The sequence below is a fragment of the Ambystoma mexicanum genome, chromosome 2q, assembly GCF_040938575.1.
Source record: "Ambystoma mexicanum isolate Mex_15411 chromosome 2q, UKY_AmexF1_1, whole genome shotgun sequence".
Classification (NCBI taxonomy): Eukaryota; Metazoa; Chordata; class Amphibia; order Caudata; family Ambystomatidae; genus Ambystoma; species Ambystoma mexicanum.
The window spans coordinates 1,283,580,857-1,283,595,356 of NC_090924.1; the positions used below are offsets into that span (position 1 = coordinate 1,283,580,857).

General features: G+C 45.4%; 1 protein-coding gene across 2 annotated transcripts in view; it reads right to left on the bottom strand.

The window, feature by feature from the left end:
- TOPBP1 (DNA topoisomerase II binding protein 1) overlaps positions 1–14,500 on the bottom strand; it is a 1,370,800-nt gene that overhangs the window by 864,450 nt on the left and 491,850 nt on the right. The window contains exon 14 of one of the 2 annotated variants that reach the window (XM_069648712.1): positions 13,736–14,022. In XM_069648712.1, coding sequence (XP_069504813.1) covers positions 13,736–14,022 — 287 coding nt within the window. Of the gene's footprint in view, positions 1–13,735; positions 14,026–14,500 lie in introns of both variants that reach the window. The other variant, XM_069648711.1, reaches the window with a different exon arrangement.

Below are 14,500 nucleotides of genomic sequence, written 5' to 3' on the forward strand. Positions count from 1 at the left end.
TTCTTTGTGTATGACGTGAGGCTTGTCACAAGAACCATTGAGGAAGAAGCGTTGTACAACTAGACCCAAGAGTTCCCAGAGGTTTTTACAGACACACTGGGTGAATTGAGAGATTTGGAGTAGGATATAAAAACTATAAAAAGTGCTATCCCAGTTGTGAACAATTCTGCACAGCATACGTGATGGCTTAAAGCGAAAGCTAGATATGCTGCAGAAAGGTGTTATTAAGGGCATTGCGAGATCGGAAGGACTCTTCTGTGGTCTGGGTGCCAAGGTGAAGGGCAAACTGAGTTTATGTTGACCTCAAGAGATCTCAACAAGAATATCTGGGTAGTGTGATGAATCTGATGAGGTCATCAATCCTTTACCGGAGGTAGCTTCTCATGTAGCCATGGGACGGCATCTAATACCTTATCCTGACCCTGGGGGCAGCTATATGAGGGAGGACCACATGGGGGAGGTGACCCTCAGGGGGATGACAATATCATTGCAGGAAGTGACATACCTCCCCATTACCTTTTAGGGATGTTCCCTTCCTTCCTTTCTCATGCCTTGATGGCATATTATAATACTCTCCCCTCAACCACTTGTGAAGAATGTGGATTGAAGTAAGCACCCAGCCTTTCAGCATACTACACTGCATTTACTCCCGTTTCAGTCAGGGCTATCTCAGGCATTGTGTCATACAACCAAAACCAGACACCCATAACACAGAATATGAGTTCACGTCAGACTCCATTCATACAGGTCCTACCCCAAGGGTGTACCCACAACACACAGCTCCTGGGAAGGCTCCAGTCAGTGTGATAGGAGGCAACCCCAGAGCCATTTATTGTCTTTCCACCCAAAAGCCAGTCAGGAAGAAAGGGACAGAGTAGGTGCCTCCCAGGACTTTGGGAAACAAGATGTAAAGGCAATAGAAACCAAGAGGCTACAGTGGCCATTTTACCTTTAAGTAATCCATTGATTCCTATGACAGGGCCTAGGTGTCCCAAAAATGGAGGACACTCAGAGCCACTGCCAAGTCAGCATGTAGCTGCCACCAGCCCATAACCTGCTCTGTGGATAACATTCAGTTGCCCAAAAACACACATAAGGGGTACAAGGGTGTACCCCCACCTATGGGTACCATAAGGGTATCCCATGGGTGGGGTTCACCAAAAGGAAAATATGAAGGGCTGCACTGCCAGAGGTCCAGGCTGGACCTCAGTGGCAGAAAAAAAGGAAAAACACTCAGAAGTGGTAGGACAAGGACTAGGAGGCCCTATCCCTCCAAAAGGCATTTTCAGCATCACAATCAGCTTCCCAATAATCACATAAGGAACAGTATGACAATAACGGAGACAAAGAGCAATAATTACTCTTAATGAGAACCATTATCAGCAGACTAGTCGCTCAGGAAATTCGATTGGCCCGACACGGTTTAAAACCATGCTGTGAAGAGGAGTATGGAGTTCTCCAGCCCAGGACAGAGCTAGGTACCGGCGGCAAAGCAGAAGTCCAAGCAGCTACAGTGAGCGAGAGGGCAGTTCGGTGAGCGACTCATATGGAGGATCTGCAGAAATGGAATGATGCGCGAAGAACCAAGTTGTGCTTCCTGAACACTGCAAGCCGACAGAAGCGCGAGTACCTACTGGAGGTGACGACAAGGACAGCAAAGAGATGCGGGAGCCGGAGAAACATCCAACTTGGAGTTGGGAACGCTGAGAAAGCACAAGAGGCGAACTGGTGAGCCAAGGGAAAAGGATGGGACGGCGAAGCACTGTCGAGCTAGATTACGAAAAGGGTCTGGGACCATCAGTACGAACCTGGGAGATACCAAGAAAGGAAACTAGATAGACATTACGTGTTGAAAAATGGGAGAAAAATATGCCAAGTATTTGGAAAAAAGCTAAATGATTATATTAAAGTTACCAAACATACAATTTTGAACAAAATGGAATAGAAGTCCTGCCAGGAGAGTATACCAGGCAAAGCTAGTGTGTGTGATAAACTACCGTAAGAAGAGAATCACAAGGAAGATCCATGCCCTTAAGATTGAGAATTGTTGTAAATGTGGAAAAGAGCCTGGTGATGTGCAAGTCTGGGTCCCGCATCCACATTGTAATACAACGAAAAGAGAATCCCAAGAAAGACATATGCTCTTAGGATTTTAAACTGCATTGAATGTGAATGTGAAGAGAAACCTGGGGAAGGGTACCATTTCCTCAGGAACAGTGAACCCACCAAGAGGAGGGAGCTATCCTCTTGGGTAACAAGAACTTGGTTATGCTTTTTTTTTTTTAACTTGTTTTGGAGAAAAGGAAACTAGGGAAGGGAGCCATTCCCTGCAACTTTGAGCATTGTCCACTTGGATCTTTTTGGTTGGATTCATACTTTTGTGTTGGATTTGAACATTTGTGCACTTTGAGAATCAGAGACAATATAATTCGTCCCTTAGAGTTAGTTTTAGAGTTTGACGGCCAGGATAGAATTTTGGACAAAGGACATATATTTCATTTGGACATCTTCACTCAAAGGACAGACCCATTCATTTTGGTTGAGGTAGGGAAGGAAACAACTCCTAGATTAGGGATACTGAAGCATTTTCAAACCCCTTTATCATTTAGTAAAAGTTTATAACCAAACACATGAGTATTCTGTGTCCGCGTCTCATTCCTGGCTATTCACAGTAGACAGACACCCATTACCTTAAATAAGAGACACGAGCTACTCTGGGCAAAGCCAAACTGTTTAGTGTGATGCTTTGGCATCCGTGTATCAAGTAAGACACTGTGCAATGTAAGCAATTAAGTTCATATATTACCCTGCTAGAGGCTTACAAATTCTGTCGCATGCCTTTTGGCCTCACTTTATCTGCAGCAGTTTTTACAAAGAACTATGAACAAAGTGGCAGAAGGTACAACAAACGCTGTGTTGTTTCAGGATTATGTCCTAGCATATATGGGGACAGTCTACGAGCATGATCAAGCACTCAAACAAGTACTGGACCTGTAGCTGGAGACAGCATTCAAAGCAACAAGTGCGAGTTGGGGGTGAAAGACACGGAATATCCGGGGCATAAGATCACAGCAGGGGGGGGGCCTTACAACCCAGATAAGGGATGAGCAATGCAATTTTGCTAGCTCCTCCACCCGCTGTTAAAGATCAATAGTGCACATTCTTGGGGTTGGCTATATAAAACCATAGGTTTGTCAAGGACTTTGCAAAACAATCCAGACCAGTTAGGAGCTCTACTGTAGAAGGGGGTTGAATTCATTTGGTCAGATCAGTCCGATCAGGCATTCCAGCACATTAAATATGACATTGCCAATGCACCTCTCTTCGGAAACTTCCAGCCAATCATCTACCAGATTTTGCATTTTAGACTCTTGAGATATAAGCTCCTCTGGGCAATGGGTTTTCCAAATTCATAACCAAATGGAGCTTGGTCTTTTTCCTCTTTCTCGTCCTCAAAGATGGAACCCATAGACCTAAAGAAATCGGGTCTGGGTAAAGGATTGTAAGACTTTATTGAGTCAGGAGGTTTTATAGGCTTTGAAAGCACAGAATGCCCCGATGGTGTCAAGGGCACCAAGGGACAACTTCAAAGAAGCGGTCAGTGAATGAGTCGACTGCTTCAAAAGCTTCGACGGCCTCAACTTGACTATATGCCTCGATGGTTCAGGTGAAGTACTCTAACTGTTTCGACAGCTTTGAAGAAAGTTTCGAGACCGGAGATGAAGGCCCGGAATCCTTTTCCTTCAAGGATGAACATGGCGGTTTCTTCTTATGTGTCGGAAAAGACTCCTTCGACCTGTGTCAAGGAGCCTCTCTTCCCAGGCTCTTAGAAACGTGGGAAGTGTACACATGAGACTCCCCCTACTGGTCTTTTTAGACTCTGCAGGGTAGCTTAATTTACCAGAGTTCTTGAGAGAGACGGAAAAATGTCTAGCACTTTCAGGCGGAAATCTTCCCATTCTGCAGGAGTCGAAGATTTTTTAGGGAAAGACACTATCGGGAGAGGAGGAAGAACAACGCGGATCTATGGAGTCGCTTCTTACTCTTTTTGTGAGACGACGATGAACGTTGTGACCTCGAACTTGAGCATTTTCGGTGTTCAAGGCACTTTTTCTCCAGGAAAACATCCCTTGATGATGATTAATTTATAAAGCGCTTGTTCGCCAAAGACACCATGGCGCTGATACAGAGACCACCAACAGTAGTACCATTTTTAAGAAATGGGACACTTTATTGAAAGAGATAGGTCTTCAGCTGCCTACAGAAGGGGAAATGATCCAGGAATCACCGAAGGGAGAGTGGCAGCCCGTTGCATAGCTCAGCAGCAGCCACTGAAAAGGCCCGCCCTCCAACCCGGGAGAGGCGCACCCATGGAACGAAAATTCAGCCCTAAGGGCAGAATTTGTCACTTAGGTACTTCGGGCCAGAAGCATAGAAGGCCCTGTGCCCAATACGCAGGGCTTTAAACTGGACCCTTTTTAGTACTGGTAACCAGTGCAACTGGCGCAGTACAAGAGACATAGGTGTGCGGTTGGTGACACCAACCACAAGCCTCAAAGAGTTTGCAGACGATGAATTAGATACAGAGGTTGAGTCAGATACAAAGAGTTACAATAATCAATTGTACTCAGAACCAATGCTGCCATCACTGGTGCATGGAACTGGGGAGGTAAAACCCTCCGCAGGATCCTCAGTTTGAAGTGGCCTGACTTACAGACTGCTACAACTTGCATATCCAGTGATAGGGAGGAGGATTTTTTACTACCAGCACTGGGCTGGGGCAAACCCAAAAAGAACTAGGCCAGAAAGAGAGAGACCAAAGTGCAGCAGCAGAGGAAGAACCCACCACCAGGGTCTCGATTTTATCCCCATTCAGCTTAAGACAGTTTTGGCCTATCCACCTCCCCACGTCCTCGAGGCAGCTCCTCAGCTGAGAGGCAGGTTCCGGGTGCGCCTGATCGAGTCACACCATTATTTGCATATCATCAGCGTAGGAGTAGCACCTCAGGCCGTGGGAGTGGATGAGCTTAACAGCTGGGCGTTGAGGACAAATCCAAACCCTGGGGGACCTGTAAGGAACTCCTAATGTCAACAAAAAAGACAGACCCAAGTGATCACAGTTCAAGGGTGTTTATTAAACTATATAAGTAGGTTGAAAAAAGGCCTAATCTAAATCTAAAATGGGAGCCAGCGAAGACATTCAAATAATAATAAGACAGTCCAGTGGAGGATTGGTATGATTTGACCGGGGCATAATTGTTCGTGGCGGAATTGACCGTAGTCAATTTTGTCGCAAACCCAATTTGCAGCGGCCGAAATCAACTAATCCATGCCCCATCCCGAAACCCCAATACATTCCCACTCTCCCCCACTACCTTTCAGTGTCTGCTTTCCATCTGGCCCTGCAGCATCAGTTCTGTCCCTGCAACGTAGGTTAGAACCGACGCTGCAGGGTCCTCCGCAACCCCTGTTCCCATTATAGAGCGAGCAAGGTGAGCGGGGATAACCCCCACATCCCCCATTCACCTTGTTCGCTATAATGGTACCATATGGCTTAGTTGACTGAATTTCTGGTTGTACGATAATTTCGTACAACCTAAATTCGGTCAACTAGGCCATACGGTAAAATATTTTAAGTCAAATTACCCAATTCCCTAGCGTCTAGTCAAATAAAAGGGGCCTATACTAAAAAAAAACGATTGCCAATCCTTACAGCTAAATACAAAAGGAGTGTGGCATAGGATTCACAAGAAAGAAAGAAATGTTCACAAATGATGGTAGCCTGGGGTCTCCCTTCCCCACGTTTTGAGCATGGGACATGGCGGGACTCCTGAGCACAGCACACACTCAAGCTTTCCCAGCAAGAGACTACAGTTCTGTTTTCAGCTATCAGGACCTTCGGTGGTTAAGTCTCTTTCTGCGAAAAGTCTCTTGCCGCCGAGGACCCGATGTGTTCAAAATAACAAACACAAGGTTCCTTTCCAAATGTACGTCGGGTGATGACTTTTCACCACTGGATCTCCCTCTACCGGGCTCAGATCCACCAAAAAGTTTCTAGTGATATCAGGACCTTCGGTGATTCAATATCTTGCTTCCGAGGGCCTGGTACATTCAAAATAACGAACTAAAGTTCCTTTCTGATTGTGTTTGGGGTGATAATTCTTCACCCCTGGGTCACCCTCTTCCGTGCTACGATACCTCTCGAATCTCAGCCTCCCTCTGTTGCGTTCACTATGGCTTGTATTCACATAACTTGGTCTGTTACCTTCACGTGTCGGTGGGTGTTAGCCTTTCACCCCTGGATCCCTTCCTTCAGGGCTCAGACCCTTCTCGAATAGCAGCCTCCGTCTGTCAGGTTCACTACGGCTCTCATTCACACGCTTTCTGCTTTTACATTCACAAATCTTTGGGTGACTGCTTTTCACCCTTGGATCCCCATTCCGGGCTCAGACCCCTCTCGAATGTCAGCCTCCCTCCATCAGGTTCACTATGGCTGTGATATCCACTCGTCTCATTGGATGAAATGAACATAGTCCTACCCTCCATTCGAGGCACATCTTGCACTGAAAACAATCTGGCCCCAAAACTAATTTTGGACAATGCTGAGACATTCGCCCATTTCCTCTGTAGAATGGTAAATGTGTCATTTAGAGATCACAAGGTGCCCACATTAATTAAAACTGTCACTCTAACACCCTTAGCCAAAAAACCAGGTCTAGATCAACGTTATCCCACCAATCTTCATCCGATCATGAATTGCAACTTTCTACTGAAAATATTGGATAAGATTGCTACTGGTCAATTAAAGGAATATGTAGATAAAGATAATCTACATACCCAACGATCAGGCTTCAGGGGAGCTCATGGAGCTCATGGAATGGAGTCAGCTTGTTTGACCTAAAGACCAAAATGCTCAGTATAATGGATGAGGGAAAGTCTGGCATGCTGATCCTATTGGACCTCTCGGCAGCATTCGATTTGCTTGACCACCAGAAGCTCCGAGAGGCCCTAGACAGATTTGGCAATTGCTCCCAAGAAGCCGTTGAATGGATTTCCTCCTTTCTAGAGGATAGGAGCTCCAAGACTCAATGGGGCGATTACTGCTTCGCCCCCGACATGTTGACTGTGGCGTGCCACAAGGGGCTCGTTTATCACCCCTCTTATTCAATCTCTACTTTCGCTGTCTCTGTACCCTACTTACCAATCTAGGAGGCTTTGTTACAAACTTTGCAGATGACATGCAATTAGTCTTTGAACTAAGTGGTTGCCACACCACTGACAACAACCACCTTGCCGATATATACAACTCCATTGAGGCCTTGATGAAGATCCACTGGATGCGCCTCAATGGAAGTAAGACTGAGCTCATGGTCTTTGGATCTCCTCAGGCTAGGACTAAATTAGACATCGCCTAGGTGACTTTCAAAATCAAAGACTCAGATAAAAAGTCTCCGACAAGGTGAAGACACTTGGCGTTTACCAACAAGCATCCTTGGGAGCCGACGCTCATGTTACACACCTCAAACAATCATGCCAATACCATCAGAGACTACTCAGACGAATCAGGCCTCTGCTGAGTAAACAAAACAGTGCCATCATTGCCAGAGGCACGATCGTATCCAGATTGAACTATGGGAATTCATTGCTGATGGGGGCTAGCAGTACATGCATCAAACAATGTCAGGTCATTCAGAATAATGCGGTCAGGACAATCACTGGAAATTCAAGAAGGGAACACATCACTGAAGAGAAAAAGTCCCTCCACTGGTTGGCCCTGGAAGACCGCATTATCTTCAAATCCATGTTCTTTGTCCACCACTGCCTATTTGGATCCGCCCCTGATTACTTGAAAAAACAAATCACTCTTTACGCACCAATCCGTACCTCAAGGTCAAAAACTGAAAGTACTAGTGAAAGCGATGCCATCAAAAAAAGCAAATGGACTTGGTTGGGCTTTTCACATTAAAGCAGCAGCTAAATGGAATGAATTTAAAACCCAACTAAGATTAGAGTCAAATTACCTACACTTTAGAAAACAACTGAAAACCCTGTTATGCAAATAATCGAAACATGATTCTGACCCTAGCAACTTGATAGGTTGTACCTTGCCATGCTGTCCCGTGTATACTCTGTCGTCATGGTCTTTTTGTAACGCGCCCTGATGCCGGTGGGCTGTGGCGCTATATAAATAAATAAAAATAAAAAATAAAACAATTTTACTTTTCGCATTCACAAGTCTTAATGGCTTTTTAAACAGTTCACTGTGGACATCCCTCTGTCGGGATCACTCGTGTCAACAAACTGTTCATTGGGACTTCAGACCCTGTTCTATCGCCATCCCTCAGTCAGGTTCACTCTTGCCAACTCTTGTCAGTCTCACAGTTCTTTCTCTTTTCTCACTATGCAGGATTCATCTTCCTTAGCTTTCCAATTACCTGCAGGTCAAAGACTTTTGACTGTACAGGGGGTTTTGCTAGACCCCTGTATTGCCACTTTGACCTTCACCTTGCGACTCTCCTAGGGCCTTCTGGTATCGGTACTTTCGACAAACGTTGGATCAACCAGAATCTCTCAAATGAGCACCCACGCGGTGCCGGACCCCTCCGCAGCTGCTTTTCCCTTAATGTTAACATTTCTTTGAACTTCCCCTAATTTGCCGTTTTGCAACTCTTGTTCAACACAGTTCGGTTTCTAATCGGTTCTCCCCTCGACTCACTGCCTGTGATGAACTGCTTGGCTTTTCTTGTCTCTGGAGTCAAGGACGGTACCGCGGTAGCAAGTGTTGCTCCCTGTTCCGATTATCATTGTAGGCGTGCTATATGTACAGATGACATCTGCTGCAACACACACTGGCTATTGTTCGCATTCTTACAATTCCTTGCACTGAGGTTTTGGTAGGTCCGGGTCGGAAAGGGCAAGGTCGCTTCTCTCTTTGTCACCCCTTTGGGTCTCGCCGCCTTCCTCCTCCTCTTGAACTGCTGCCCCGGGATAGCTGTCTCGTCGTGCAGTTTGCCTTGTTCGTAATGTGCTCTCGTGCTCCACCTTTTATCCCTGTGGAGAAAGGAAAGGGCAGTCAGGTGTGTGTGTGGTTCTGCTCAATTGGCTCACTTTGCTGGACCCTTGTGTTGGGACATGTCAGGTAAACGGCTCTGTTAGTCAATTTTTTTTCACGGAATGGGAAAGTGTTTGTGTTTCGAAAAAGGGGGTGGGGTAGAGTTGCTAAGTATCTTACAGGGTAGGATGGGGAAGAGGTGTTATATGGAATTATAACCCTCGAACTAGGGGGTTGGTAAACTCAGAAGGACGATATTGGTAGGGTTTGTGAAACAAAAGGGAATGACTGGGATTATTATCATGAAATTAACGGGGGGGATTGTGGGAACGGCAGTGTTTTGTCAAAGTAGACTGGGTGTTCGGGAATGAATTATCAGAGAGACGTGGAGAAGAATGATTGGGAGTATTCAGGTAGGAAACAGGAAAACAGGGATTCTGGGATAGATAGTTTATGAATGCAACAGGGTTTGGGATCCTAGGGGATTTGTTATATACAGAGGGGTCGATGGATTTGGGCAAGCGAGCTTCAATGGGAGGCATGAGGCAGACGTGGTACAGCCTACAAAAGCCTCAGGAACCCAGTCCTCCTTACCTTCTTCTGTATAATACAGTAACTCACCTCGCTCGAACACCCCCAGGGTTGGGATCTGAGAGGGCAGACCCTTCCCTAGCCACCTGAATAAGGGATTCTCGAAGTCTACTTGGTAGAATACCCTCAGGTTTCTCACAGACCCCACAAGACAAAGAGACAGGAACCAAACAAAAGGGTGGGAGAGAGAGGGTCTGAGTACATCCCTCAAGAAAAGAGAACCAAGAAAGCACCGGCCCAGTGATTCCTGCTTCCGCAAGCCGGGCCAAAAGAGTGAGATGATTTGACAGCGGCTGATTGATATAAAACAACAGTGCACCCAACCAACCCTGATCTGAAAAACGAGCTAAGTCATCGACCACCGAGACCAGCACACATTCGGTACCCCAGATTGAAACCGGATTGAAAGCGGTCAAAGAAAGAGAGGCATTTTCCAGAAAAGAACCCAACAGAGGTGACACTAGAGATTCCAGAAGTTTCATCAAGAAATGAAGGAGGGAGATAGGAGGAAAATTAGATGGACAGGATGGATCCAATTAGGGCTTCTTTAGCAGCAGCGTCACCAGAGCACGCTTCAGGTGAGCAGGAATAATCCCCAATTGGCGTGAGTGATTAATTGCCTGGGTAAGGAGCGGAGCGATCTCCGGCAAAATCTCCTTCAAGGTAGTTAAGGGGATGGGATCTAATGCAGGAGCAGGCTATAACCCAAGAGTTTCTTTACTGAAGTCCTCAACTGAAAACCGTGGGAACAAGGCCCATTGTTCCCTGGGGGGTATACTGTGATGGCAGAGGGTGCCGCAGTCGTACCCAAATCTGAAAGTGAAATGGCATACCGAATAGTAGCAATTTTTTCTATAAAGTACTTAGAAAGAGAGTCACATAGCTCCTGGGAAAATGTGACATCAGTGTGCACAACTGCAGCGGAAGACTGCGACCGCAAGAGCCCAAACAATTCCTTTGGCTGATTCAGGGCCGCCTCCACTTTCCCAGAATAATATTTACTTTTAGCAGCTACCACAGATTTATGAAAGGCACGCGTTGCCCACCGTAAAAACATTTGGTCTGGCTCGCTATAGCCATTTCCCCATTTACGTTCTGCCTGTCGCTTTTCCAGATGTAGGTGTTTCAGGGTAGCGTCAAACCAAGGTTCAGAAGGCTGAGTCCGCTGCCTAATCCATTTAACAGGTGCAAGGAGGTCAGCTGTGGTGGTAGAAATTCCTAAAGAGTAACCAGGTATAGCTCTGAGACGCCAAGGCATCACTTTACTATCTCCTGACTAACTACCGCAGTGTCAACAGGTCTCCAACAGCGCTTCAATACTGATGGCCTGTAACCCCCGGACTGTGGGACTTGAGTTTTAAGGCTAAATGGAAGCATAAAGTGTCCAGTCAAGGCGAAAAGTGGGACAGACCGTCACAAAACAGCAAAAATCAAGTCAAGGGTATTGCTGCAACAGTGAGCAGGACCAGTTACAAGCTGAGATCAATCCAAATCTTCCATCCTAAGTATAAAATGAGAGATGCACTGATTGGTAACGCAATTAACTTTTAGGTTCAAGCCCACTCAACCAAATTATTTTACTGCATAATGCAGCCTCAAATCCGCCAGTAAATTTGTGAAAGCATCACAGAAAGCAGCATCATTTGAAGGGGGACGAAAGACAACCAGTACATGACAGGAGAAGTTGGAGGTAACCTGTACACAGACCAACAGAGCCTCCATTTTTGCCTCATGGTCACACAAGACCATGCTCACCAAATGATGAGATTTATAAAACCACGGCAAACCCCCCACCTATATGTTGAGAGGGGCGATCAATCCGAAGAACGCAGTAATTCGGTGGTGTGTACCTGCAGGGCCAGAATGATTGCATAACCATGTTTCCGTAAAGCAAACTAGGTCCGGCCCGTGGTCTCTTAGCAAGTGATAACATGCCTGTGAATGAACGACCAACAACCTAGTGTTCAACAAAATACATCTGAGGCAGTCCGGGGAAGGCAGTAGTCTCCCACGGCTTGCCCTTTGAAAAGTCCACTAGCTATCCTGTGTCTCTAGGGGCAAGATCAATAAGTTGATCTTGTGATGGTAAAAGCTTTGGTGCCCTATGCACCGCAGTATCACCCCCTCACGGCCCTCCCGTGGCCCAGACGAGCACATACATGCTTCAATTTGGCACAACTTCAGCGCGCAAGGCCTTTGCCCGCTGCACTTCCGTGTGGTAGGAGATATATGCCTACACATGTTATCGACCTAGCCTCACCCCGCCCACTGCTCCGAGAGAGCAAGGCCAGACCGCAAATGCGCATCATGTCCCGGTGGAAGTGTAACTAGGAAGCCAGGCAACTTTCAGACCGAGGAGCGGTCTACAAGGAAAGAAATGCAGGTAGCAGTAAAATAAAAGCAATAAATGAAACAAAAGACAACGTGGAGCCCAGGAGCCCCACCTGCTCGAGCTGAGAGGAAATTAACTGAAACTAAATAAAATACACAGTTTAGTAAAAGTGCTATGCCAATAGCCGTACCTGCATCATGCCGGCACAAGCACTGTAGTTAACTAAGACTCCTGAGATGCCTCACCCCGCCCACTGCTCATAGAAAGCAAGGACAGACCGCAAAAGCATGCACGTCCCGGGGAAGTGTAACTAGGAAGCCAGGCAACTTGCAAACCGAATAGCGGTCTACAAGGAAAGAAATGCTGGTAGCAGTAGAATAAAAACAATAAATGAAACAAAAGATAATGTGGCGACAGTCACCCACCTCCCCTCGAGTCAGAGGATGATTTTCTTTAGGACAGGGTAATCGAGGGAGATTTGGGAGAGGGCTTACCAGATTCCCCTTCCTTTCCTGCAAGGTCTTGACTATCATGGACTGGCACGAGTTCGTCCACTTGTGGCCTATCCCCAGACACCATAGAAAGACAGTGCAGGTCTGTAATGGACATTTTTGCCCCACAGTCAGCATACCACTTGAATCCTATCTTCGGTGTTGAGGACATGTCGAGTAGATGTCGAAATTACTTTGTTCCGAGGTGAAACCTATCTGAAATTTCCCTGAGGTGATCACTTCCAAGCATGATAGCATGCAGAAAAAACAGAACTGAAATAATGGTCACCGCGCATGCTTCATAAACAAGCGTCAACATCAGGGCAGAGGACGCTACGGAGGCCGTTGATGGCCATGACTCGACGCTGCACGACCCTATAAAAAAAGAAATCTGAAGCAAGCTGCAAACAGACTTGAATATATCAAAGATGAGGAATACGTGGGAGGAGACAATCCATTCGAAATTAACGTACAAGCAAAATGGAAACAAATGAAAATATTAAATTCAACATTTGGAAACTTTCCCCTACTGAGACAGTTCAAATAGTTTTACAAAATGGACAACAAAATTAAAGTGTTTACCATGATGACTGATACTAACGTTTCTCTGCATGTTGCTGGAAGAGCTCTGGCCTAAAAAGAGAGACATTAATACTAAAGAAAGCATACAGGACCAGGACAGTTTTAAGAATGTGTTACATTCAGCTTTTAGCTCTGCTGGATATTCGTAAACCTGCACCTGAGGTAATAAAGCATTGTGTATTGACTTGATTAATGTTGTCCAGACCTGCTGGTCATCTAGGAATGCTGATAGATTGTTGGTGCATGTGTTTCACTGACCACTTAGGGAAATGTGAATGATCTGAATGTTTCAGTTGGGGGCTTGAGCTGGAGTGCATGAGGTGGGTGGTCTTATTTATATACTCGAGAGTAACTGCAACCTATTAACTAGTGCATACATGTACAATAAATCTTAGCTCGACTTTCTAACCATGAGGCTCAAAGCTGGTCTGTAATTCGACTTACCATCAATACATGGTATTAAATACCAATACTGAGCACCACACAAACAGAAAACTGATTCAGTGGTGAGATCTGCAAAAAACTGGATGGGAGTAATGCATGCATTTCCACATAGCCGAGAGAAACAGAAAAAAAGTTATTGCTGTGGCTTAATGAGGAAAGTGCCAGCTCTTCACAGCTAGTAATGGCCACTTGCATATTTATTTTATTTTCAACAATCAATATAAAAAATGAAAGCAAATGTACCTTCACATCAAAGGATGGCTTGAAGAGTTTGTCTTTGGAGAGGAATTTTGAAGGTGTGTCCAAGTGAAGAGATGGTTCTTTCTGAAGTACTCCCATTTGAACTTCAGGTGATGGAACCTTGTTATGTTGTAACATTACAGATTGGAAAGCTTTGCTCTGGAAACGGTTCATATCAAGTGGAGTTACAGCTGCTCTTCGGAGACATTCAGGGCGACTTAGAGGTCTTTCTGGTGTGTCTGAAGAGATTTTACGTGTTTCCGCTGGGTAACTTTGACTTACAAAGCTTTCTTCTTAAGGTTAGAAAACAATAGAAAAAGAAAACCATTAACAGCTAATTGGATTCTTCTAAATGGCACCATGAATGAGTGCCATGAAAAAAGCAACACTTTTTAATTTCTAGAGTCTGGGTGACAGGAGCTAAAAGACTAGCGTATTTACACATCAAAATACTTTAAGAACAAGTGGTAAAAATTAAGGATACAGAAAAGCATAATTCATTAACATTTCCCAAGCCAGAATTGTGTGCAACCCTGTTCTAGAGTATTTGTTATATTTCCCTGGGGACGTCTTTTAAACCGACCTATCACCTTGTAGGGCATTCAGACAATCTCTTATTTTCTGGCACAAGCCGATTGGTTTATTGGTGCGACATGAACATGGAAATAAGCATCTTTTTTTATGATCAAGCTACAAAGGGTAAACTAAGTGTTACTCAATATAGGAACTATTGTTCTTAGTGTTCAGTTTGCTTTTTCAATACTGTTG